This window comes from Amblyraja radiata, chromosome 24 (genome assembly GCF_010909765.2).
Source record: "Amblyraja radiata isolate CabotCenter1 chromosome 24, sAmbRad1.1.pri, whole genome shotgun sequence".
NCBI classification, from domain to species: Eukaryota; Metazoa; Chordata; class Chondrichthyes; order Rajiformes; family Rajidae; genus Amblyraja; species Amblyraja radiata.
In genome coordinates, this window is record NC_045979.1 from 23,187,626 (window position 1) to 23,215,583 (window position 27,958).

Sequence of the window (27,958 nt, forward strand, 5' to 3'; positions counted from 1 at the left end):
AGCACTTTCTTCCCAATAACCCTTTCTGGCTTAATCCCTCCCTTCACCACCTCCAGTTTAAATTTCAGTTGGAGTATTTTGGAGGACCAAGAAACCAAGAAGAACCAAGATTACTTCTTCATAAAAGTCAATGCAATTCGTAAGACACAATCTCACTACACAAAACCATGTCGACTATCCCTAATCAGCCCATCTATCCAAATGCACATATCTTATCCCTCAGATTTGGAAAGCACAGACGCTAAACCGGCTCCTCTTTTTAAGACGAGATGAATGTATCATGTAGTTTATCTGTGAAAGCTGTTTTCGCAGCGATTGAAGCACCTTGTGGAGTTTGTGAAAGGGATTATGAAAATCCTATACTTTAGGTGAAATATGGCGTTGGTCTGAAAGGGGTACATTGTAATGGGAGGAAACATTGCATTTCAGCTGAGCTCTGCCTCTGTTGACACATTTCTCATCAATAACATTAAGTGTGAGAGACACGAAGTAATCCTGTCGTGATGAGGATATGCGAAAAGGGAAACAAAGATGGCAGCGTGAATGTAAACAGGATGTGATGTTTTTCCTAGTGGTCTGTGAGTGCTCCGGAGGCTTTCTCAATTCCGCCTGCCGTGTAAAATATTCTCACGGAGTATTGCAAGCAAATTTAAATACAATTCAACATGAAGCAGAGTGTTTCGTTCGTGAAATCGTTACGATCAACATATGTCAATAAAGTTGATTGATGATTGACGGGCAAATTGAACCGGACCCCCTGACCGGCACAAAGATGGCGGCCTGGCCGACAGCGGAAGTGACGTTGCTTGTCTCCGACGGTTAGACCTGTTGTACTGAACTTTTAACAGAATTAGCCAGTTTCAAAATATATTGCGCCGCTGATGTTTCCCAGCGGCGAAAGAAGGGATAAAGAGAACGGCAAGAGGACCGAGAAGAAGGGAATAAGGAGACTTCAACGGGAAAGTAATATTCGTTGTTGACAGTTAATATGCTTCATCTCCTTCGATTCTACCGTCTTCTTTAATTATTATTTCACATGTGAAAATGCTCGATAGCTGTGCTAAAGCGAATGTTATCTTGTATCATCAAAATTAATTACGTAATTGGGCTAGGATACCATGTTGGGGGGCATCACTTCGATCGGCGGCCATCTTGATGAGGGGCATTTTTAGGGACCCGGCCATCTTGTTGAGGGGCGATGCTCTTCATCAATATCCCGGCCATTAACTCTGGACGGATACTATTAGCTCTATTTCTCTGTCACGGATGATGTCTAACTTTCTGAGTATTCCCATATCTTTCGGTTTTTTGTTTCAGACTTCGGGCAGACTCCTGTAGTTTATTTTCATTTTGTTTGTCCTCCCCTTGCGCCCTCTTGTTGACTGAGGCGACCATTTTGAGGGGCCGCTTGTCAATCAGCGTTACTGGCAGGCGACGGTTGAAGGGAGGGGGCGGGGCCAGGTCGCCCGCAACAAAGATGGCGGCGGAGGGACAACGCAACAACAACAACAACAAGCAGAGCAGTTGGAATCTCAGGCCTGGGCCCTAGGGGAAGGGGTTAAAGCCCCCAGAAGCTTCCAGAAGACGCACAGCAGCAGAAAATACAATTATATCCGTGCTGAAGCCTGTGGAGAAGTGGAGTGTTGTGGGAGGGGGTAGAAGGTATGTTTGGGGCGATGTCTCTGCTTTTGACCGTTTAATGATGCTTGACATGTGTCCCGACCTGGGCTGAGGACCAAGGGTCATGTCGTGGTCGCAGGTTGGTCTGGCAGAGGTTGGCAGGGTCACTTCCTGTATGATGCCCTCCAGTTTCCTGCTTGAGGAGCGCAGTTATGGGTGGTTGGCTGGCCAGGGAATGGGATGGCTGGCAGGTTCTCTGGAAGTACTTGGCAACCTTTTCTCCTATCTGTGGTGCCTCTGCTTCCAGCTCTCAGAGTAGTAACCCCAGAGCAGGATTGGTGTGTTCATGCGGTGCCCACTGGGGCTTCTGTGAGGATTTTGCCAGGGTTACTGCCTCCTGTTCTGGGAATGCCACCACAGGAGATTCGCTGGAGGGACTGGGACCATTGGGCCCTTTGGGATGGACAACAAGGTCAATTCCTGTTGGTGCTCACCCTCATCCTGCCCTGGGATCACTGGCAAGGACATTGGCTGGAAGGGTTGGCTGGCTCAACTCCAGCTGACTCTTTCATAACTTTTTGATGTTAATAGGGAGGAGTGGGTTGGGGTAGCAGTGGAAGTCGCAGGGAGCGACTACTTGGCCAGTCTGGGAAGGGTTGGCATGGTCTTCACCATGACGTCCCTACGTTCATGGAGGTGGTCTGGAGGGCTTACAACATGGTTTCTGGTGTGGTCACTTCCTGAACATGGTGTCTCTGTTTCAAGTCCTGGGAGCACTGCAGAAGTTTGGCTGGTAGGGCGAGCAGCTTCACCGAGAGGGGCCAACTGTTTGTTTAGTAGCAGCTACATCCTGGTCTTGCAGGACTTGCCTGGTGGAATCATTCTGGGACACCTGTATGGCATATATAAGTGTACCAGGTGGAGTTCTGGAGTATGTCGCTGATAGTAAGTAGGTCAATTATGTGATTGTAGTTTAAAATTGGGGGTCAGGAACTGGTGTGGGCTACTCAGATTCTCAGGCCTGCTCTGCCATTTAGTCAGCTCACGGCTGATCTAATTGTCAACAGAACTTTGCATTATGGGTTAATTGTAAAGGTTTCAGTCCAGGAAACATTAGCTAGTCGCAATAGACAATTGCTGGAGAAACTCAGCGGGTGAGGCAGCATCTATGGAGCGAAGGAAATAGGCAACGTTTCCGGTCGAAACCCTTCTTCGGAGTGAAAAAGGGTTTTGACCCGAAACGTTGCCTATTTCCTTCGCGCCATAGATGCTGCCTCACCCGCTGAATTTCTCCAGCAGTTTTGTGCACTTTCGATTTTCCAGCATCTGCAGTTCCTTCTTAAGCAGCTAATGACAATCACATGTTTTTTTTAATCTATGTGTGACTGTTCTAGGCAAGACTTCTGGTTGTTGGAGCTTCCTATGTACATTTTGACTGCTGCATTTTGGCTATTTGTGGGACCTAATGAAATTTAATATGGAGCAAAAAACCAGCGGGCTCAGGAACACAGTCTGAAGAAGGTTCCTGATCTACAACGTCATCTGTCCATTTCCACAGATGCCATCTGGCCTGCTGAATGCATCCAGCAGTCTGCTTTTTGCTTGAGATTCCAGCATCTGTAATCAGTCGTGTCTTTAAATTTAATGCAGAACTATGTAAGCTGGCTGAGAGAACAAAGATATACCCCATAGACTTGATGACACCTGTAAAATGTGTGTGAGACAGAGGAGTGCATGTGTGTAAATCGCGGTGAACAGCAGGGCCTATGGGGTGAGGGGTTGATGAAGCAGGTAGGGCCCCAGGGTCCATTAACCATATAATAACCATATAACAATTACAGCACGGAAACAGGCCATCTCGACCCTTCTAGTCCGTGCCGAACACGTATTCTCCCCTAGTCCCATATACCTGCGCTCAGACCATAACCCTCCATTCCTTTCCCGTCACCTTCTGCGCTCCAAAGAATAATGCCCTAACTTGTTCAACCTCTCTCTGTAACTTAGTTGCTGAAACCCAGGCAACATTCTAGTAAATCTCCTCTGTACTCTCTCTATTTTGTTGACATCCTTCCTATAATTAGGCGACCAAAATTGTACCCCATACTCCAGAATTGGCCTCACCAATGCCTTGTACAATTTTAACATTACATCCCAACTTCTATACTCAATGCTCTGATTTATAAAGGCCAGCACACCAAAAGCTTTCTTTACCACCCTATCTACATGAGATTCCACTTTCAGAGAACTGTGCACAGTTATTCCCAGATCCCTCTGTTTACCTGCATTCTTCAATTCCCTACCATTTACCATGTACGTCCTATTTTGATTTGTCCTGCCAAGATGTAGCACCTCACACTTATCAGCATTAAACTCCATCTGCCATCTTTCAGTCCACTCTTCCAACTGGCATAAATCTCTCTGTAGACTTTGAAAATCTACTTCATTATCCACAACCCCACCTATCTTAGTATCATCTGCATACTTACTAATCCAATTTACCACACCATCATCCAGATCATTGATGTACATGACAAACAACAATGGACCCAACACAGATCCCTGTGGCACCCCACTAGTCACTGGCCTCCAACCTGACAAACAACCATCCACCATTACTCTCTGGCATCTCCCATTCAGCCACTGTTGAATCCATCTTGCTACTCCACCATTAATACCCAACCATTGAACCTTCTTAACCAACCTTCCATGAGGAACCTTGTCAAAGGCCTTACTGAAGTCCATATATACAACATCCACTGCTTTACCCTCATCAATTTCCCGAGTAACCTCTTCAAAAAATTCAAGAAGATTAGTCAAACATGACCTTCCAGGCACAAATCCATGTTGACTGTTCCTAATCAGACCCTGTTTATCCAGATGCTTATATATATTATCTCTAAGTATCCTTTCCATTAATTTGCCCACCACTGACGTCAAACTAACAGGTCTATAATTGTTAGGTTTACTCTTAGACCCCTTTTTAAACAATGGAACAACATGCGCAGTACGCCAATCCTCCGGCACTATTCCCGTTTCTAATGACATTTGAAATATTTCTGTCATAGCCCCTGCTATTTCTACACTTACTTCCCTCAATGTCCTAGGGAATATCCTGTCCGGACCTGGAGACTTATCCACTTTTATATTTCTCAAAAGTGTCAGTACTTCCTCTTCTTTGAATCTCATAGTTTCCATAGCTACTCTACTTGTTTCCCTTACCTCACATAATTCAATATCCTTCTTCTTGGTGAATACCGAAGAAAAGAAATTGTTCAATATCTCCCCCATCTCTTTTGGCTCTGCAGATAGCTGTCCACTCTGACTCTCTAATGGACCAATTTTATCCCTCGTCATCCTTTTGCTATTAATATAGCTGTAGAAACCCTTTGGGTTTACTTTCACCTTACTTGCCAAAGCAACCTCATATCTTCTTTTAGCTTTTCTAATTTCTTTCTTAAGATTCTTTTTACATTCTTTATACTCCTCAAGCACCTCATTTACTCCATGCTGCCTATAATTATTGTAGATCTCCCTCTTTTTCCGAACCAAGTGTCCAATTTCCCTTGAAAACCATGGCTCTTTCCGATTTTTACTATTTCCTTTCAACCGAACAGGGACATAAAGATTCTGTACTCTTAAAATGTCACCTTTAAATGTACTCCATTTCTCTTCCACATCTTTCCCATAAAACAAAATGTCCCAATTTACTCCTTTTAAATCCTTTCGCATCTCCTCAAAGTTAGCCTTTCTCCAATCAAAATTCTCAACCCTAGGTCCAGTTCTGACCCTCTCCATAATTATATTGAAACTAATGGTATTGTGATCATTGGTCTCGAACTGTTCCCCAACGCATACCTCTGCCACCTGACCCGTCTCATTTCCTAACAGGAGGTCCAGCACCGCCCCTTCTCTAGTAGGTACTTCTATGTATTGCTGCAAAAAAACTATCCTGCACACATTTTACAAACTCCAACCCATCCAGCCCATTTACAGAATGTGTTTCCCTGTCTATGTGTGGAAAATTGAAATCTCCCACAATCACTACCTTGTGCTTACTACTAATATCTGCAATCTCCTTACATATTTGCTCTTCCAATTCTCGCTCCCCATTTGGCGGTCTATAATACACCCCTATAAGTGTTGCTACCCCTTTCCCATTTCTCAGTTCCACCCAAATAGCCTCCCTAGACGAGCCCTCTAATCTATCCTGCCAAAGCACTGCTGTAATATCTTCCCTGATAAGCAATGCAACACCTCCACCTCTTGCCCCTCCAATTCTATCACACCTGAAGCAACGAAATCCTGGAATATTTAGTTTCCAATCACAGCCCTCCTGCAACCATGTTTCACTGATTGCCACAACATCATACTTCCAGGTGTCAATCCAGGCTCTAAGTTCATCCACCTTTCTTACAATGCTCCTAGCATTAAAATATACACATTTAAGAAACCCACCCTCTCTTATTCTCTGTTTATTGTCTTTTTCTTCTCTCTCCCCTTTTTGGGTCAGAGTGCTACCATTCTCTGCCTCCTGCCTCACACACTGACTGCTAACTTTCCCAATTTGAGTCCCTCCCCCCAACCATACTAGTTTAAAGTCTCCCCAGTAGCCTTTGCAAATCTCCCCGCCAGGATATTGGTCCCCCTCGAGTTCAAGTGCAACCCGTCCTTTCTGTACAGGTCGCACCTTCCCCAAAAGAGGTCCCAATGATCCAGAAACTTGAATCCATACCCACTGCACCAGTCCCTCATCCACTCATTTATCCTCCACCTCGCTCCATTCCTACTCTCACTGTCGCGTGGCACAGGTAGTAATCCTGAGATTGTTACCTTTGCAGTCCTTCTCCTTAACTCTCTACCTAACTCCCTAAATTCTTCTTTCAGGACCTCTTCTCCTTTTTTACCTATGTCGTTGGTACCTATATGTACCACAACTTCAGGTTCCTCTCCCTCCCATTTCAGGATTTCTTGGACCCGTTCAGACACATCCCTGACCCTGGCACCAGGGAGGCAAACTACCATCCGGGTCTCTTGTCTGCGTCCACCGAATCGCCTATCCGACCCCCTGACTATAGAGTCCCCTATTACAATTGCCCTCCTCTTCTTTTCCTTACCATTCTGAGCAACAGGACCGGTCTTTATGCCAGAGGCCCGGCCGCTGTCGCTGTGTTAGGCAGAAAGAACACGGAAAGAAAGCTTTCCTAGGGTGGTAAAGAAAGCTTTTGGTATGCTAGCCTTTATAAATCAGAGCATTGAGTATAGAAGCTGGGATGTAATGTTAAAATTGTACAAGGCATTGGTGAGACCAAATCTGGAGTATGGTGTACAATTTTGGTCGCCCAATTATAGGAAGGATGTCAACAAAATAGAGAGAGTACAGAGGAGATTTACTAGAATGTTGCCTGGGTTTCAACAACTAAGTTACAGAGATAGGTTGAATAAGTTAGGTCTTTATTCTCTGGAGCGCAGAAGGTTAAGGGGGGACTTGATAGAGGTCTTTTAAATGATGAGAGGGATAGACAGAGTTGACGTGATCAAGCTTTTCCCTTTGAGAATAGGGAAGGTTCAAACAAGAGAACATGACTTCAGAATTAAGGGACAGAAGTTTAGGGGTAACATGAGGGGGAACTTCTTTACTCAGAGAGTGGTAGCGGTGTGGAATGAGCTTCCAGTGGAAGTGGTGGCGGCAGGTTCGTTGGTATCATTTAAAAATAAATTGGATAGGCATATGGATGAGAAGGGAATGAAGAGTTATGGTATGAGTGCAGGGAGGTGGGACTAAGGGAAAAAGTTGTTCGGCACGGACTTGTAGGGCCGAGATGGCCTGTTTCCGTGCTGTAATTGTTATATGGTTATATGGAAAGATGGTTACAGGACACTCCCCATATCCACCTGTGACTTGGAGAGAAGGGGAGACAGGGATTCTATTTCCATCAGGTGGTGGAGGGAGGGGGTTGACTGAGCAGTGGTTTAAAATTCTGGGTAGTAGGTAGGTCATGGAATGAGCCTTTCTGCCCAGCCCATCTGTGATGCCTATCTAAACCCCTCTCATCTGCCTGAGTTCGACCCATAGTGCTCTAAAACCTACTTGCTCATCTACCTGCTCAAATTCCTTTTACATATTGTCGTTGTACCCACCTCTACCTCATAGTCTGGTGGTACTTAGTCTGGTAGTTTGTTCCATTTATCCACCATTTAATGTTTGGGAAATTGTGCAGCTTGGATCCCTTTTAAACCATTCTCCTACCTGTGCCATCTAGTTTAGGATAGCACTAGCTTGAGAAAAAGCCGGACAATCCATCTTATCTGCATTCTGTGTAATTTTATAAACCTCTATATGATCGCCCCTTGGCTGCCATTGCTCCAGGGAAAAGTGATCTAGTCTCTCCTTGTACCTTAAAGGGCCTGTCCCACTTACGCGACCTTTACAGGCGACTCCCGGCACCCGTGATAGGTCGCCGAAATTTTCAACATGTTGAAAATTCAGTGTCGACCAGAAAGACACTATGATTCTTTGGAGACCTCCCACGACCATAGGAGACCTCTCACGACCATACAGGCGACCCCTGTTGCGGGTGACATCTCACGACCATATCACCACTGCTTGATAGATAAGATCCAGTCCAGGGTGTGTAAAATGTGTTTATTTTTCATTCTGTATTTTATTCTCTAATAAATTTGAGAATCAATAATGTGACAGGGAAGTTAGCTTGCCAGGAACAGATAAACATCAGTTAAAAATCTTGATAGCCTATTTTGTGGGAGCTTTGGCTCTCCTCCTTCATTGGACCACCGGATTTGCTCCAAAAATATAATTATTTCTTGAGTGCTTGGGGATTTCCTCAGCCTATGAGGAGTTGGGCGCAAATTAAAGCTTACGTGAGAGATTTTTTAATTGCATACAAGGACCAAATGGAATCCCTTCCCTCCCGCACCACCCCATCCCCGGGCACTTTCCCTTGCAACCGCAAGAGATGCTACACTTGTCCCTTTACCTCGACTCCATTTAAGGACCCAAGCAGTCGTTCCAGGTGCGACAGAGGTTCACCTGCATCTCCTCTAACCTCATCTGTTGCATCCGCTGCTCTAGATGTCAGCTGATCTACATCGGTGAGACCAAGCGTAGGCTTGGCGATCGTTTCGCCGAACACCTCCGCTCGGTCCGCTTTTAACCAACCTGATCTCCCAGTGTGCTCATCACTTCAACTCCCACTCCCATTCCGAATCTGACCTTTCTGTCCTGGGCACCACCGGAAATTGGAGGAGCAGCACCTCATATTCCGCTTGCGCAGTTTGCACCCTAACGGCATAAACATTGACTTCTCCAATTTCTGGTAGCCCTTGCTGTCTCCTCCCCTTCTCAGCTCTCCGTCAGCCCTCGGGCTCCTCCTCTTCCTTTCTCCTTTCATCTCCCAACAACCCCCCCCCCCCCACACCCAACATCAGTCTGAAGAAGGGAAACGTTGCCTAATTCCTTCGCTCCATGGACGCTGCTGCACCCGCTGAGTTTCTCCAGCACTTTTGTCTACCTTCGATTTTCCAGCATCTGCAGTTCCTTCTTAACCACTGTTTAGTAAAGTTGCAGATTGTGCAGAACTGTTCTGCAAGGCAGTGACCCAGCTCTCAAATGTAGAGGGGACCATAGAGGGAGCACCCTATGCGATGACCGAATTGTGTGAGGTGCATCTTGAGCTGAATCTGCAGAACCCAGTCAAACTATTATTGGGCACTGTGGCTCAATGGTCATGTTGCAGATTATTAGCCAGGAGGCTTTGGCTGCCAACTGCAGCGTTCAGAATTGCGATTCAAATCCAGTGAACGGTCCAGGATTTAATAACAAAATTGTGGACATTGACTGCAAACTACCAGATAGTTATAAAGACCTTTAATGAAAGGCAAAATAAAGTTCAAAGAATAGTAATGCCTTCTGCGCAACATAACTGTCTTCTGGACCACCTCTGGCAGCAGAAATGAAGCCAAATCTCCAGTGGACACAATTTTCAGTTTTTACAGCCTTGCCTCCCTGCTGCAACATTCTGCTCCTGTTTATGGAGCCTGGTCTATCTGCTTCACCCCACCCACCCCCTTTCCCCTGAACAAACCCTGCCATTCTCCAGTGCTTGCCCCAACCCACTACGTAATTGTTGTTGCATGTATAGTTATTTCGTAGAGAGAGAAAAAAAAGCGACGACAGTGCTGGAGTAACTCTGCATGTCAGGCAACATCTCCAGAGAAAGTGAAGTTTTGGGTCAGGATCCTCCTTCAGACTTCTTATTTCTGCTTCTTTCTGCAAGAGCTTTACGTGTTTGTAAATCCAAAGGTACGAGGAGCAAATTTGACCTGAATATTAACCATCTAAATAAGTGCCACCGGTAGTAATTTGGTTTTGTTTTGAGAGATGAGAATTGGTCCATTGAGTTAATGCTGACCATCAATCACCCATTCATACCAGTTCTATGTTTTGCCACTTCGTCCACTACCCATGCACTAGCACCAATTCGGAGGTCAATCACCCTGCACATCTCTGGGATGTGGGAGAAAACCGGCACACCTGGAGGAAACCCTTGTGATTACAGGGAGACCATGCAAACTCCAAACGGACAGCACCCAAAGCCAGAATCGAACCCGGATATCTGGTGCCGTGAGGCAGCAGCTCTACTAGATGTGCCACTGTGCTGCCCTGCAATCTCCAGTCCCATTGCCTAACTCTGGAACTTCCTACCCAGTTCTCTTACTGCCTCTGTCCCTCCCCCACTTGCAAAGGGGGAAACAAATATGAATGTATCCTCTGCTGCCAAAATGTTGTGTGTGCTATGAGCAGTTGTGAATGGCAAGCGTGGGAAGGGTTGTTGGGGCAATGTGGAAATCCTTTTGGCGATTACCAAGTTGTGATGATGGGTTTTGTTGGACGATGGTTTGTACGGATTGTGGGTCGAAGAAAATTAGAGGACTCATAACTTATCTGGTGCCTTGGAGTTCAAAATGGCAGCCTGACATTCCCATGGAGCATGATTGTGGGGTCGATTGGCCTTTCCATTTCTTCTAGAGCAAGATTGGGGTTTGCTGGATTTTTATAACCATATAACTATTACAGCATGGAAACAGGCCTTCTTGGCCCTTCTAGTCCGTGCCGAACACTTACTCTCACCTAGTCCCATTTACCTGCACTCAGACCATAATCCTCCATTCCTTTCCCGTCCATATACCTATGCAATTTAATTTTAAATGATAAAATCGAACCTGCTTCCACCACTTCCACTGGAAGCTCATTCCACACAGCTACCACTCTCTGAGTAAAGAAGTTCCCCCTCATGTTACCCCTAACCTTTTGTCCCTTCATTCTCAAATCATGTCCTCTTGTTTGAATCTTCCCTACTCTCAATGGAAAAAGCTTATCCACGTCAACTCTGTCTATCCCACTCATAATTTTAAAGACCTCTATCAAGTCCGCCCTTAACCTTCTGCGCTCCAAAGAATAAAGACCTATCTTGTTCACCTTTCTCTGTAACTTAGGTGCTGAAACCCAGCACCTTTTCGTATGCCAACATTCATCCCTGTTATTTCTTCTGCCTCTCAGGATCTGCACGGCTGCCATTTCGAGGCACACAGACAACATGGCAGATAAGAAGGAAGAATTGGATGTGAAATCGGACCTCAACAGCGGTAGGTGGTGGTGTCTACAATTGGCCCGGCTTGCTCAGATCACCTTGATGCTGTCCTCCTCGAACTGGCAGGTCCCACTCGGGGGAGTCGGTCATTGTTTTGGGGAAAGTAAATCGGATCCTGGTTTTCTCAAAACTTTCCCATCAGTGATAGGCGCAGGTGCCGGGCTATTCAACCTTCCACCTACTGGCCCTTCAGTATCAGGGCTGGCACAGCTCCACTTTGCTTTTCCCGGACCAATCTGCCCTGTTTGGTCCTAAATCCCTTCAATGGGTCAGCCCCCTGAGCACTCCAGGGGTGAATTCCAAAGATTTACCAAAAACAAATTCTGAACTCCAGACTTAAGTGGGTAGCCCATTAGTTTTGATTCCCCCACGAGGGGAAACTTCTTTTACGGCCACCTTGTCAATCCACCACAGTTCCTCCTCTGTTTCACCTCTCATTCTAAACTCCCATGAAATGGGCTTGATCTCGTATCCAGAATCTACCTTCTCTGAATAGTCTCTGTCAATAAGGAGTCCTAAAAGTGGTCTCACCTGTGCCCTATACAATCGGAGCAAGAGGTCCCTAATGTTACACTCCTTCACCTTTTTGGTATTGATTTTGCTCTTGTCATGAATAGTGAGCTACAGTGGAAAGCTATCTTTTGTGTGATATCTCAGCAAGTTATATCATATGTGAGTGCATCACGCAGTGCATCAGAAATAAACAGCGCAGATCATAGTATTCCAACTGCAAAGAAAGTGCAGATTTAAAAAATGCAAGGGCCGCAGATTGGAAAATTGGGAAATTCATCTCCAGCAAAAGAGAAGTCTGTTCAAGAGTCTACTGTGGGGAAGAAGCTGTTCTTGAATCTGTTGGTATGTGTTTTCAAGCTGTTGTATCTTCTGCCTTATGAGAAAGGGGACGAGGATTGATTGGGGTGTGAATGATCCTTGGTTATGTTACCTTAACTGAGAGAGACAAAGGGACATTGGTGTGCAGAGGAATCTGGGTGTTTTCAAGCACAGGATGTTATGTGGGGTCAGCAAGCAAATCACGGGGCAAGTGGTGAAGCATATATGGAGTGGATGGCTTGGAGGGTGGTGTGCTTGATGGACTAGGCTGCATTCACAACTCTTGCAGTCTTGGGCAGGGCAGTTGACATTACCAAACTGTGATACATTTGGTAATCTTGCCCTGGGATTTGCTTGCTGACCCCATGATACCATCCTGTGTCTGCATACACCCAGATCCCTCAGGCACCCTAATGTCCTGTTGTCTCTCTCAGTTTAGGTACCATTCTCCTCTATTTTTCCAACTGAAGTGGAGGGCTTGCACTTTACTGTGTTAGTCTCCAGCTGAAAAACCTCTGCCCAGCTCTCTATATCCTTGAGCAGATATTCCCAGTATCGTTTAGTCATTGTGGATTTGAATGAGGCCTTTAATAAATAAGATCCTTTGTAGAAGACTGGTCCAAGAGGTTAGAGCCTGTGGGATCCAAGGTAAGTTAGCAAATTGGATCCAAATCCAAGTCTTGCTGATGGGAGGCAGAGAGTGATGGTGAAGGGTTGTTTCTGTGCAAGGATTAGTGGTGCGTTGCATCTTAATTGCATTGAGATTTTCTAAACTTTCTAACCGCTCACTCGGCTTGCCCATCCATCATCCTAAACATTCCGTCTCCCCTCCCTAAACATTCATCCCTCTTCCAATAGTGTACAGTTGCTGTAGTACGCACCATCTTCAAAATGCACTGTGGTTTCTCACACAGGCAGCTCCGACAGAACCTCTCAAACCCATCACCTTAACCACTAAGGAGAGAATTGGGGCAGGGGAGCTCCACTGCCTGCAGGTTCTCCTCCAAGTCCCACATCATCCTGACTGGGAAATATATCCCTGTTCCTTCTTCGTGACCAGAACCGAATCCTGGAACTCCCTCTCCAAAAGCAACTGACTGACACTACCAAAATGACTGCAGCAGTTCCAGAAGACAGCTCAACATCTGGTGATGCACATGGTTCCAACATCCCCTCCCTGCTTTTTTATTCTGAGCCTCAGTTAACAAAGGGGTGAATCTTCCGCAATAGTTTAATCACCAAGTAGGGCAGGCCTAAATGGCCAATGAATGTTTAGGGAGGGGTGAGGGAATGTTTAGGGCGGCAGATGGGCAGCTGAATGAGCTGTTACAACGTTTAGAAAATCTCAATACAATTAAGCAGAATCAATGAAATCCATGAAAGAGAAATAGTGTTTGTCAATATATTAGTTCTTTGGGAATGCAACCACCAGAACAGATAAAGGAAATGCCAAGTGAAGCTGCAGAAGCAGAAATGAAAGGCCAAATGGAAAGGGAAGCACAGTGACACAGCGGTAGAGTTGCTGCCTAACAGCACCAGAGACCCGGGTTTGATCCTGACTACAGATGCTGTTTGTACAGAGTTTAGGTTTTCCCTGTGACTGTGTGGGCTTTTTCCGGGTACCCTGGTTTCCTCCCACACTCTAAAGACGTACAGGATTGTACGTTAATTGACTTTGGTTTTAAAAAATTGTAAATTGTCCCTAGTGTGCAGGATAGTGTGCGTGTAGGGGGTCATCATTAGTCGGCCTGGCCTCGGTGGGCCGAAAGGCCTGTTTCCATGCTGTTTCTCTAAAGTCTAAATAGAACAGGCCTCTTGCCATTGATCAGTGAACGTGTATTTCCTCTCAACAAGCAATCAACACCCAACCCAGACTTGTGTAATTCCTTGTCATCTTGTCCCTTCCATAAGTCCTTGCCTTGTGCTGGACAGAAAGAACTGCAAATGCAGGTTTACAAAAAAGGACACGCATTGTTGGAGTAACTTAGCAAGTCCGGCAGCATCACTGGAGAATGTGGATAAGCAACGTTTGGATCAGGACCCTTCTTCAGCCTTGGGCTTCCTTGCATCAAATGTGTTTGCAGATAGTTGTCAGAAAAAGGTGATAATCCCCTATCCCGTTGTCTGGAAATCCCACTGATTCTGTAGGGGTTCGATTGAACCTCATTTCATATGCTTCCTGTGAATTTACTGGAGCTGACTCCATACTTACCACACAACTGGAACGTTTATTATGCCTGTGTGCAATTTCTTTAAAAATTAAATTAACAGTATGTTTGGGTGTTTGGCAATAATCTGCAATATTTTCTAGTCCAGCTGCCACAGGTCCTGAGGGTTCAACATGATTTGAATTTTACTGTTTATCTTGGTGTAGCCTTTCCCTTGCTGTCAATGATATGGCTAGTTTATTTTTAAATCGTCTGCGAACTTCATGTCCAACCAAGTCCAAATAATGTAGGTTTTCAGTAATCTGTTGGGGGAGCTTGCCGGAAGCGATGAGAATGCCGCAGGGTATGGCTGAGACATTCATGGGGAGCAGGAATGGAGGGTCACAATTAAAGAAATAATTGTAGGAGGCTTGAGGGGATCATAAAGACCAGGTCGAATCGATGAGCCGAATGTCTCTAGTATGTGTTCTACATACTCCAATTGTGGAATGCATCATCAATTATTGTCGCGTTTGCTCTTTATTCCCCTTTTTACTGAGGGAGTTCCAGACTGTTTCGCCGAACACCTCCGCTCTGTCTGCAATACCAACCTGACCTCCCTGTGGCTCAGCACTTCAACTCCCCCTCCCATTCCCCATCCGACCTCTGTCCTGGGTCTACTCCATGGCCAGAGCGAGCAACACCGAAAATTGGAGGAACAGCACCTCATATTCCGCTTGGGGAGTCTACATCCTGCGGGCATTAACATTGAATTCTCCCAATTTTGTTAGCCCTTGCTGTCTCCTCCCCTTCCTCAGCCCTCGGGCTGTCTCCTCCCATCCCTCAGCCCTCGGGCTCCTCCTCCTCCTTTTTCCTTTCTTCTCCCCGCCACCCCCCATCAGTCTGAAGAAGGGTTTCGGCCCGAAACGTTGCCCATTTCCTTCGCTCTGTAGATGCTGCTGCACCCGCTGAGTTTCTCCAGCATTTTTGTGTACCTTCGATTTTCCAGCATCTGCAGTTCCTTCTTAAATACATAGATAAGTAACCTGCTGCTGTAATAAGAAACACTATGGATGGTTACAGAAGAGCAATGGGCCCCTGTTTCAGTGCCCTGCTCTCGAGTGTCGGACTAGGTCCTTGCTGCCCTGGGTTGCATCTCTGAGGATCATTTCCTCACCCTGTATGCCCTGCAACTTGTTCCTTTTTCATCAGCTTTGATGTGGTCTATCAACCAGCTGCTAATTTCTCTATTTCTGCGCACTCTCTTATCGTGCCGCCAACATTTAAGTTGGGTTACAACAGTTCTCAGTTGTGGCCTGGGGAAGATCTATGTCAAGTGAAACAATTTGTTCTTTATTCAAGGAATAACCTCACTGAATAGTTTATCTGCATCTGTCTGTGTACTCTGCTGACTGTTTCACCTTGCTGTGCTTGTAATTCCTCCCTGCAGTCCCCAGGCCATGTTTAACTGAACGTACTGTTGCATTGAATGTCCCGGAGGCGTGTCCCTAAATCTGCTCCTTCTAAACAATGCTAGTCGATTTCTTGGTTCTGCACAGTGGCAGTTGTTCAAAGAAGGTTGACTGGGCCAATGACTGGGATGAAGGGGTCATCTTCTTGTGTATGGCGTGCACAGCCTAAAGTTGTAGGACAACTTGTTCTATTTGATCTTATTTGATTGTGCACGCCAGGTTGATTGCATTCGTCGAAACAGGACGGATCACGTAAAGGTTGCAATCTCCCACCCCAAGGGATCATCTGATGAAGGGAGATTGAGCAGTTTGGGCCGATGCTCATTGGAAACCATAACATGGTGATCTTAATCAATAAGATATTCTGAGGGGACAGCTAGTGGGGATAAAAGGAGTTTCACTGCTTGGGAATGTAGAATTCGAGGCGACAACCTCTGAGTAAGGAGCTGTCTGTATCACATAGAGAAGAGTTATAGAATCACACTGCAAGCAAAACAGGCCCTTTGGCCCACCGAGTCTGCACCCACTATCCATCATTCCATCTTAGTTTCTCCCGCATTCCTATCAATTTCCCAGATTTCCCTTGCACTAGTGAGTCAATTTACAGCAGCCAGATAATCCACCGACCTGCACGTCTATGGGATGTGGGAGGGACACGAGCACTGGGGGGAGCAAACCACGTGGTCACTGGCGAGCATGCAAGGTCAAGATCGAGCCTGTGACTGGAGCTGCGAAACAGTGGTGCTAAATGCTACAATGGAATTCACCGAGGCTGGAGGTGGGTCACCGTATATATCTGGGGCTGACACAGGTAGATTTCCGTGGTGTATTGAAGTCAAGAACTGAGGTAGGAGTGTGTCCAAGATTGGATGAGCCATGGTCTCACTGAGATGTGGTGGAGGGAGGGATATGGTGCAGACACCTATTTCTGATGCTGCAGTGTTCTGTTGTGCAACTCGGGATTCTGTTTGCTTCAGCAGATCATTCACCTGACAGGAGCCATCAAGTCGCAGAGATGGATGGGTCTGTATGGGAGTCTGAGGAATGAGTAGGTGGAGGGTGGGTGACCTGTTCTGTTACTGTTGGCTGGGGTACATGAGAGGGACTGAACTGCCTGCTGGTATGAGTGGAAAGTGCTGGTATGTGCAGATCCAGGGGTTGGACAACTTCTGGCTGTCCCAAGTGCTCCAAAAAGTGTGGGAGCTGTGCAGTGGAGCGCCTGAGCCCTGACCTTGCCCTCTCTTCCCCACCTTTTCTCTCCCCCCCCCCCCATCACCCCTATTACAGGCAGCTTGTGCAGCAGCCCAGGAGACACAGAGGAGACCCGGGAAAACTCGTCTGGTATCGAGGTGGAGGCATCTGACCTGAGCCTCAGCCTAACTGGGGAAGAGCAGATGATGGAAGCGGAGGTGGGGGATCGTGCCAGCCGGGCAGGAGCCGGGGACGGGGGCCGGCGGCAGGCCGAGCGAGACAGCTCTGACGAGCATGACACAGAGTCCTTGGGAGATACGGGCACATACTCCATCGAGGAGGAGGAGGAGGATGAAGAGGAGGATGATGAGGAGGAGGAGAGGAAGATGCAGGAGGGCCGGGTGGAAATCCCCAGCCACCTGCGCCGGCGTGGTCCCAAACGTGGAGCAAGCAGCGAGGCAGAGCGGGAGCAGGACTCCTCCGAGGAAGAGGCAGCCCTGGAGCGCTGGGTGAACTCCGAGGTGGAAGCCCTGCCCCTCCCCACCTGGTGCCCAGCCCCCGCTCTGGGGGGGCGAGCCATCGGCCGGGACCCCCGGGCTTTCATGTATCGGGCCTGCGGGGCGCGGGCCTTCGTAGAGCGCTTCCGCCTGCAGCATGGCCTGGAGCGTCACACCGGCTGTGTCAACACCCTGCACTTCAACCGTCGTGGCACCTGGCTGGCCAGCGGCAGTGACGACCTGAAGGTGGTCATCTGGGACTGGGCCCGACGGAAGCCTGTCCTGGAGTTCGACAGTGGCCACAAGAGCAATGTCTTTCAGGTGAGGAGGCCAGGCTGGTGCTCGGGGTGGGTACACGGGTGTTAGAAAATGTTGCAGAACACAGTTGGCTGATGTTTACGTCGACTTTCGATGGTGAGTATTTGAAGCAGTGTTTTCATATCTAAACATGTCCCTGAGCAGTCAATGTGATGTTCTTTCCCTGGTGAGCATTCGAATTCAAAGTCAGCGTGGTTTTAGGAAGGGGAGATCTTGCTTGACACATCTGTTAGAATTCTTTGAGGTGGTAAATAGCAGAAAAGACAAAGGAATGTCAGTGGAAGTTTAGTTTAGTGATACAGTGTGGAAACAGGCCCTTCGCCCCACCGAGTCCATGCTGACTAGTAATCCCCATACACCAGCACTATCCCACACCCTAGGGACAATTTACAATTTTTACGAAAGCCGAATTAACCTACAAACCAGTACGTCTTTAGAAGTTGGCAGGAAACCGGGGGAAAACCCATGCGGTCACGGGGAGAACGTACAATCTTCATAAAGACAACGCCTGTAGTTGGGATCAAACCCAGGTCTCGGGTGCTGTCAGGCAGCAACTCTACCATTAGCGCCTCCGTGCCTCCCCGTGTTTACTTGATTTTCAGAAGACCTTTGATAAAGATACTAGCATGGAGAGAAGATTGGCTGAGTGGCAGAAGGCAAAGAATGGGAATAAAGGGAACTTTTTCTGGTTGGCTGCTGGTGATTAGTGGTGTTCTGCAGGGGGTCAGGGTTAGGTCCACTACTTTTCACATTGCATATTAATGATTTGTCTGATGGAATTGTGGCTTTGCAGATGATACCAAGATAGTTTCGAGGAGGCAGGGAGTCTGCAGAAAGGCTTGGACGGTTGGGGGAAAGCGGGCAAGCAAGTGGCAGATGCAACACAGTGCAGCAAAGTGTGTGGTCATGCGCTTTGGTGGTAGGAATAAAGGAGTCAGCTATTTTCTAAATGGGGTGAAGATTTAGAAATATGAGGTGCAAATAGACTTGGAAGTGTTGGTGCAGGATTCCCAAAAGGTTAATTTGCAAGTTGAATCAGTAGTAAGGAAGGAAATTGCAATGTTAGCATTCATTTCAAGAGGACTAGAACATGAAAGCAGGAATGTAATGCTGAGACTTTATAAGGCACTGGTCCGACCACATTTGAAGTATTGTGAGTTGTTGTGAGGGATGTGCTGACATTGGAGAGGGTCCAGATGAGGTTTACGAGAATGATCCTGGGGTGATTGGGTTTACGTATGATGAGCGGTTGATTTGACTCTGGGCTTGTACTCACTAGGCACTTGAAGGATGAGGGGTGACCTCATTGAAATAGTGTAAGGCGTGGATAGAGTGGATGTGGAGAGGATGTTTCTATGTGGGAGAGTAGAACAGCATCAAAATAAAAGGATATGCCTTTAGAAAGATTATGAGGAAGAATTTCTTTATCTAGAGGGTGGTGAATCTGTGGAATTCATTGCTACAGTTTGGCTGTGGAGGCCAAGTCTTTGGGTCTTTTTAAAGCAGAGATTTAGGAAGGGTATCAGGGGTTATGGGGAGAGGGCGGGAGAATGTGGTTGAGAGAGAAAGATAGATAAACAATATTGAATGGCAGAGTAGTCTTATTGGGCTGAATTGCCTAAATCTGCTCCTGTTACTTATGGACATGACTTTGTGTCCCTTGTTTCAACTTCCAGGATTTATGGTGCTTTATTATGTTTACATACTCTTTTCCAATGAACAGAGCTGCGATTTATTCAACATGAGGGTCAGTAAGTCACAGGGGAGGTCCTGTTGACCGTGTTACATCTGCGTTGAATAATTGTGGAGTCTCTCTCGCCCTCTGTCTCCAGGCCAAGTTCCTGCCGAACAGTGGGGACTCCACGTTGGCCATGTGTGCCCGTGATGGTCAGATCCGTGTCGCTGAGCTATCCGCCACTGAGTGCTGCAAGTCCACGAAGCGAGTAGCGCAGCACAAGGGCTCCGCGCACAAGGTTGGTGTTCTCTCCGCCCTCCTACTCCCACCCCTAACTCCGGCATGGCTCGTAACGTAAGAGATATAGGCCTGTTGGACCATTCTCGCTCCAACACATTAGCGGCTGATCATTGTACCTCAGCACCACTCTCTTGCCCTAACCCTGTAGGCTTTGATTCCCTCGTAATCCAAATATATTAATCGTTCGCCTAAATCAGGGTGAGAAAATTGCGAAGATTTGTATCCTGTTTTTTAAATTCTGAGCCCATACCCCTGATTCTAGACGCCACAATCAGGGGAACTCTCAGCCCCGCACCGACCCTGTGAGGCCTCTATGGCGGAGTGGGAGGAAGTATGTAGGCCCAACACTCGCTTCCATCTGTTCTTCCTGGTGTGAAGCCCGTCTCCCTGGAAACACCCTCTCAAAGCCCTTTTGAATTTGTTGACTTGACCTCTCCCTCCCCCGCCCACTGCTATGAGGATCAGCCCCTAGTGTCCACATGTCCTTTGGTCCTTCCCACTAATGCGTGCCCACTGCCCCAAACTTCCCAGGGGTGTGGCGGGATGGGGGGGGGGCGCAAAGATGGGCATTGGGGGCAGGTGGGCTGCCTAACATTGGCGGATTCTCTTGTGCTTACAGTTAGCGCTTGAGCCGGACTCTCCCTGCACCTTCCTATCGGCTGGGGAAGATGCCGTGGTCTTCACCATCGACCTGCGCCAGGAGAGGCCGGCATCGTGAGTAGGGGAGGTCACGGTGGGCGGTTATCAGCAGGAGCAGTGGTGCTGAGTTAGTGCTGGGTGACGGCAGGGCCCCTGGATTTGCCAGGCAGGGGGGGGGGGGTCGGAGGCAGTGTAGTCCATGGGAAGAGGCGATGTGGGAATGCTAGGGTGGTGGGCCAGTGCAACTCTTTGGTGTCAATGGGTGGGGCAGGGCTCTGCGTGGTGGCAGGTCTCTTGGGAGGAGTGGGGCTGGATCCCGTTCTTGGTCGGAAGCAGTTGTGGGGCGGGACAGTGTGTGTTTGGGATACGAGGGGAGGGGTGGCATCAGAGGAGTGTTAGTTTACTGGGGGAGTGCTGATATTGAGGAGCATAGGGCAGTGGGACAGGCCAGTGCCCCTCCGGAGGGGTGGTCTGTGGCCACTGGATGGATGACCTGTTTGAACCAAGCGGTTTCTCTGTATTCCTGCACTTACCTTGGTAACCCCCAACCCCTGCAGGAAACTGGTTGTCACCAAGGAGAAGGACAAGAAGGTGGGCCTCTACACCATCTATGTCAACCCTTCCAACACGCACCAGTTCGCTGTGGGAGGCCGGGACCAGTTCCTTAGGTGGGTATCCCCCTCCACCTTTCCCTCCCATCCTCCTCAACCTGTCTCTCTCCCCTTCTCCAACACCCCCCTCCCCCCCCCCCTTCCCCCCCCCACACATAGTGACGCATTCTCACATTTGAGCACATACTGAGACTGTGTCTGTTGCTGTTCCAGGATCTACGATCAACGTAAAATAAACCAGAATGAAAACAATGGTGTCCTGAAAAAGTTCTGCCCCCATCACTTGGTAATTGCTCGCTGTCTCCATATGCCGACATTGGCTGCGCGCGGGCGATGCACTCACGGGCTCTGCTTGTTGCTATCTCTTCCCCACTTCACCCTCTCGCAACTCTTTCCAACACTTCCCTTCTCATCCCCGTAGGTTAACAGCGACTCAAAAGCCAACATCACCTGTCTGGTCTACAGCCACGATGGCTCAGGTGAGCATGCTGGAGCTGGTGGGTGGTGATGATGGGCTGCAGGGAAGGGGAAGCAAGACGAGTGGTCTGGCATCTCTCACGTGGTAGGAGATTTGGAGCAGAGGGCAGATGAGACAATCAATATCGAGACGGAACCAATTGGGGTGCAAGGTTGCAAAGGAAGGAATTGCAAAGATTTCCCCCTTTTTGATATGTTTTGAAAATAATTTTATTCATAAAAATATATGGAAGAAACACAAACAAATGGTGCATGCCTTTCTTTGCATTTGTAGTCGGTTCAGTTTCTAAAGTAGTATTACTTGTATGCATTTGTAATGTAAGTAGCTTCTATAAACAGAGCACCACTGCCACCATGTGGATTGTTTTGGGGATACAGAACATGGTGTTTGAGAGGTGTTTTTAAAGGGTTTAGTCCCTCAACGTCTGGTGGCAGAAGGACCTGTGATTCCCCACAAAGACTGCATTGGCTGCACTGAGCTCCAGTGTGTCCCTCAGCACATCGCCTGCACCCTGAAGGTGCCAGTTGGCAGTATTCCTGTACGAAGTCTCGCACTGAAAGTCGAGCAATTATTGGGCAGAACAAAGAGCTTTCTTCACCAAACCTGATAATCACAGAATCATAGAGCTATAGAACACGGGAACAGGCTCTTCGCTCCAACTTGTCCATGCCAGCTACAGGACCCCTTTGCTTGCATTTGACCCCTAGTCCTCTAAACCCTTCCTATCCACATATCTGTCCAATGTATTTTTAAAGTCACAATTGTGTCTGCGTCTATAGCTTCCTCTGGAAGCTTATTCCTGATACGGGCTACTCTCTGAGTGAAACAGTTGTCCCTGAAATCCCTCTTAAACCTCTGCTCTTGCCTAAAAGGTATGTTTGCAAGTTTTTGAATCCTGGGAAAAGGTTCACTTTGTCCACACCACTCATGATCTTGTACAATTGAATAAGGTCACCCCTCAGCCTTCTCTGCTCCTAAAGGAAACAAAGTCCCAGCCTAACCAAGCCTGTAACTCAAACCCACAAATCCAGGTAACTTCCTGATTTTTTTTTTCGGTACTGTTTCTAACTTTGACATCCTTCCCAAAGCCAGGCAACTGGAAGTGACACGTTCTCCAAGTGTGGTCTCGCCAATGACTTGTAGAGATACACCATGGTGTGCCAACTTTTATACGCCATTCACTTCCCAATTTATGCAAGTGTTCCAAAAGCCGCCTTTGCCACACTGTCCACCTGACTCGCCACGTTTAGGGAAACATGCATCTGTATTCCCATAGTTCTCTTCGATATACAACAATCTCCAGGGTTCACTGGGATCTTGCTGTGCAGGTTCTGCCTGATTTGACACACCAAAGTGTAACACCTCATACTTGTCAGTCAAATGCCATTTTCCATTCCTAGGCCCACCTTCACTGATTTAGATCCTGTTGTAAACTTGGATATTTTCCTGACTGTTCACTATACCACTAATTTTGGTGTCCATCTGCAAATGTACTAACAATGTTATCTACACTATCATCCAAATTGTTACTGTAGATAACAAACTACAATGGACCCATCACTATGGCCATCAATCACACCACAGCTCACCACAAAATATCTCACCACAGCTACCCTCCAAGCCAATTTTCAATCCAGTTGGCTAGCTCACCTTGGCTTCCATGTGGTATAATCTTAAACCAGGTCATTTCTCCATGCTTCCCTGGGTATAGTCCACATGTTTGTCTAGGTCACCTCCCTCAGTACAGGCCACAGATCAAAGAGTCCGCTTTAAACAGCTGTTTTGGACGAACATTTGCATCCTTCTACAGGCCGTCTTTGCAAATGCACAATCCACAAAGAGATGAGCCTCTGCCTCGTCCTCATTGCTGCTGTGCTGAGATGTCTCCAATAAATGTCCTCTCTATCTTCTGCAGACTTGTTGGCGAGTTACAACGATGAGGACATCTATCTCTTCAATTCATTTCACAGTGACGGAGCTGACTATGTCAAGCGCTACAAAGGTCACCGGAATAACGCCACAGGTAAGTTGTCATTCTGCCCCCTCCCCCCTTTCTGTTTGTGCACCTCCCTTTCTATGATACATCCAGTGGAATATCAGGTAGATCTGACTGAATTGGCTTGACCTGCTGACATTCGGGAAGTTTTCGAGGTAATTTATTAGCTCAGACAGCTTGGGATACAGTTACAGAAGGCAGTGTGGGGTGAGCCATTACTACTGGAGGGCTACCGGTCCCTCAGTCTTACAACAATCTCGTGGATGAAAGGGCTGAGTGCAAGCTTGTTAGGCTTATTGATACCAAGATGGTAGGGTAGCAAGCTAAACTACAAAGAGAGGAGGCAAAAATCTGGCAGACTGAGTATAATGCTGGTGGAGGTAGAGATTGTGTACTCTAGTAGGAAGAATGGAGATGCAGAGATTTGCTTAAACGCAAAGGCATGAAGGAAAGTTGTAGTGCTGAGATCTGGCTGCAAATTGAGTGCGGGACATTGGGTTTTGGGGTTGGCAATACAGTCAGGACAAAATGTTTGAAGGTGTGATGAAGTTGACATGGGTAGGGCAATAGATGTTATCCACACGGACTTCGACTACACGGACAATTTTGACAAGGGATTGCACGTTAGGCTAGTCTGGAAAGGTTAGGATGGGATCCAAAGTGAGCTAGCCAACTGGATTCAAAATTGGTTTAGTGGAAAGAGTCAGGGTGGTAGTGGAGGGTTGTCTTGAGGTTAGAGTCTAGTGTCTGGTGGGTCAGTTGCTGAGTTCATTCCAAAAAAGGTAGATACATTTCTGGACACTGAGGGAATTTAGAGTTTGTGAAGAAAAAGGCAGTTGAGAGTAAAGAACAGCAGTGATCGTGATGACTGGTGGAACAGGCTCTGAATGGTTTACTCGTGTTTCAAGAGGGAAGCGATGAGAAAGAATATACGCATTGTTTGCCAAAAGAAGAATAAAGCGTTGGGTGTCTTGGTTCGGTATACAGAAGACAAGAGCACGGACATCTCGGTGGACCTTTATAAATCACTGGAGTGTCGTGTCCAGTTCTGGGCGCCGCACTAGAGGAAAGATGTGGTGGTTTGGAGAGAATACGGAGAGGTGGTCCCGGGAGGAGGGGCTGGAGGAGCTGGGGCTGTTTTCACCTTGGTTAGGATGCGACTAAGTAATGAGATGGAGGGAATTAAAACCAGGGAGGGTGCACGCAGAGGCTGTTCCGGTTGTCAGGGGACTTGGGAACGATGAAGGCGATGGGCAGATGAGAGCCAAGGGACAACTTTAGTTCACAGAGGGGGGTGTTCAGAAACTGCTAGGTAGGGTCAGTTGCAGCATCAGCAGCGGACCGTATCAGTGTTGGAAAGGAGAACGTGGTGGTAGGGAGACAAGATGGATGGTTCATAGGTGAGCCTGGTGCTCACTTGTCGGGATAGAGCAACCTTTCCCCTGAGGGGTCTGTGATCGCTGTTTGTGCCCATCCAGTGAAAGGCGTGAACTTCTATGGGCCGAAGAGCGAGTATGTGGTGAGCGGCAGTGACTGCGGCCACATCTTCCTGTGGGAGAAGCTGTCGTGCCGGATTGTGCAGTTCATGGAGGGCGACAAGGGGGGAGTGGTGAGTTCCAGAGCCCGTCCAACCCACGCAGTCATCCACCGCACGTTCAAGAGGCCATGTCCACCTCCACCACGTCCCACAGTCTGGGTGGGAACTGGGTATGGCCTAACGTCAGGGGAGTGGTGTTAAATATTCTGACAACCGAGCACTTCTCCCCCTCCTCCCAGTACTTGTCAAAGCAATTGGTTCAGCTTCAGAAGACCCATGACCGTGCACCATTTGTGCGCCCCACCCTCCTCACTTAGCTGCACGGTGCGCCCGTCCTCGACTGCACCCCACGTCGCATGTCTGCGCTCCTCTCCCTCATTTGGCCACGTTGTGCTTGCTCACTCCCCCCCCACGGCTGAGTTCAGCATGCGCAGGCCCCCACCATCTGGTTCCTGAGTTAACGCTCCATCTCTCGCTCTTTATCTTTTCCTCCCCTCACCCCTATTCCAGGTGAACTGCCTGGAGCCGCACCCACATCTGCCTGTCCTGGCCACCAGCGGCCTCGACCATGACGTCAAGATCTGGGCCCCCACCTCGGAAGCGGGCAACGGGTTATCGGGTCTGACGGAGGTAAGGGTCCGCCCCACGCACAGACCCGCTGGGGCCAGCTGGGCCGAGACTCACGGGCTCTACGTTCTAACACTGCACGCCCCTTGCTCCGACCCTGTTTGGCTCCTTTCTTGCTCTGATTTCTCTCTCCACTCCTCCCCCTTCCTCCCTCCCTCCACAGGTGATCAAGAGGAACAAGCGGGAACGGGATGAAGACTGCCTGCGACATACTGAACTCTTTGACAGCCACATGCTGTGGTTCCTCATGCACCACCTGCGCCAGCGGAGACATCGGCAGGTAAGTGCAATGGGGCCGGGCACGGCATGGCACGGCGGAAGGAGGAGAGGTGGTTGGTGACTGTCAGATTAGACTTGTCCTTGTTTCTAACTCTGCGTTTATATTTTCTCCAAAGCGGCGAAGGGAGCCCATCTCTGCGCCGGAGGATGAATCTGACGATACGTCAAGTTCCTCGGAAACATCGGACGAGGAGGAGGACGGACCCGACCGGGTCCAATGTATGCCCTCCTGAGGAAGGGGACAAGAGACGCCCACACACCGCACAGATGCTCTCGGACGGATGGGGAGGCGTCGTGGGGGCTGGCAGCACAACTCTCTACAGGGGCGGGGAGACACTAAGACGGTGAGGGCAGATGTACAGGGAGACAGGCAGAGGGAGACCGCTATCACAGACCTGCACACTGGCATTGACACACTGACTATTCCTGTTTGTGTGTGTGTGAGTTGTTCACAATGGGGTGGTAGTATCTGTGTGTGTGTTCATGCATCTCCTGTCTCCTTGCTCTCCCATTGTCTGGTCCATCCCTTCTCCCCCTCTCACAGTCTCTCTCTTTACTCTCTCTTTTTCTTTTTTTTCTCCCCTCTTTTCTCTTTCTCTTCCCTTCTCTCCTTCCCTTCTCTCTTTCTCGCCTTCATTTTCTCTCTCGCTCGGTTACTGACCCGTGCAAATCGCCACAGTATTTTTCTGATCGACTTTCTAAGTTTTGTATATCCAGAAACACGCCCGTCCCTGCGAAGCTCGTCAATTATGGTTTTGGAGGTGGGGGGGATTTATTTTAAAAAGTTGTATGTTGAGAAACTGTTTATAGTTTGGGAGGTGGGGTGAGGATCCTTCCTGCAGCCTCTCCCTCCCTCCCCACACCCTCTTACCCCCATTAGGGCATGTCCGGGGTTTCATTGTGTACCCGCTCTTTGAGCCTGCAGTTTGGGGTATGGGGAAGGGAGGGGGAGGGGGGGCGTCAAACAGCAGGTTTGAAAAATGCTTTACAGATGCCGTGACGGGGTATAGCTTGTTGCTTTATGCGTTTTTGCCCGTTCTCAATTTTGATGGATTTGAATTTAGACTGCAATTAAAAACCGCATTGAATGAACTGGGTTCCTGTGTTTCTTTTTTTATCCCTTCCACCTGGGGCTGGTGGCAAGGGACCTCTGCCCGCAGAGAGGGGAGGGGGTGAGAGACCACCGCCCAGCAGGGTGAGAAGGTACAGGCCCTCTCTGCCTGGCGAGGAGGGGTGAGAGTATTGATGTGTAAGAAGGAGCTGCAGGTGCTGGTTTAAACCGAAGATAGACACAAAAAGCTGGAGTAACTCAGCGGGACAGGCAGCATCTCTGGAGAGAAGGAATAGGTGTTGTTTTGGGCCGAGACCCTTCTTCAGTGTTGGGGAAGCAAAAAACAAATGAAACGGAATGCAGATGGACCAATAGGCACTTTGAACACGGACACGTTCTCTTGCATTTGAGCAGTGCATGCCCTGGTTATATTCCATCCACCAAGTTCTTGCGTGTTCATGTTGCTTGCCCATATCCTCCTCGCAGCCGGTCACCCATTGAATATATTGCACTTGATCTTTACCAATCATTTTGAGCAACTGGGTTTTGGAACAGATTTTTATTTCCCCATCGCACTTCCACCTGCCCCCCCCACCCCCCAAAAAAATAAAGATGTCCCAGTCTCTTGTGTTTCCTGTTAATTCAACTCCTCAATCCATGTCAGTGCAGTGACTCCCAAAATTCCCCTGTAATAATCTCGGCACCACCCTTCAAAGGCTTCTAAAATTCCAAATCCATCCACATCAACTGGTTCACTGAAATGGGGATGAGGAGGAATTTGGAATTTCTTTAGCCAGAGGGAGGTGAATCTATAGCTAATTTCTTTAGCCAGAGGGAGGTGAATCTGTGAAATTCATTGCCACAAACTGTGGTGGAGGCTGTCATTGGATATTTTTAAAGCAGAGATTGATAGTCCCTTGATTAGTGAGGGTGTCAAAAGGTTATGGGGAGAAGGCAGGAAAATGGGGATGAAAAGGGACAATAGATCAGCCACAAAACGCTGGAGTAACTCATCGGGTCA

At 48.0% G+C, this 27,958-nt stretch overlaps 1 protein-coding gene across 2 annotated transcripts; it reads left to right on the top strand.

Annotated features, from left to right (window-relative positions):
- Positions 1–758: 758 nt before the first annotated feature.
- dcaf8 (DDB1 and CUL4 associated factor 8) lies at positions 759–26,978 on the top strand. Of its 2 annotated transcripts, none has more exons than XM_033042646.1 (13): positions 759–963; positions 11,198–11,283; positions 17,026–17,747; positions 19,577–19,717; positions 20,339–20,433; positions 20,916–21,026; positions 21,183–21,255; positions 21,391–21,448; positions 23,363–23,470; positions 24,922–25,052; positions 25,491–25,610; positions 25,771–25,887; positions 26,003–26,978. In XM_033042646.1, exons 2-13 carry the CDS (start codon positions 11,235–11,237, stop codon positions 26,117–26,119), a joined length of 1,842 nt encoding a protein of 613 aa, XP_032898537.1. In that variant the 5' UTR covers positions 759–963; positions 11,198–11,234; the 3' UTR covers positions 26,120–26,978. The 2 variants fall into 2 exon arrangements, with proteins under 2 accessions (XP_032898537.1, XP_032898536.1); XM_033042645.1 differs by lacking the exon at positions 759–963 and adding an exon at positions 1,435–1,662.
- The last annotated feature ends 980 nt before the right edge of the window (positions 26,979–27,958 follow it).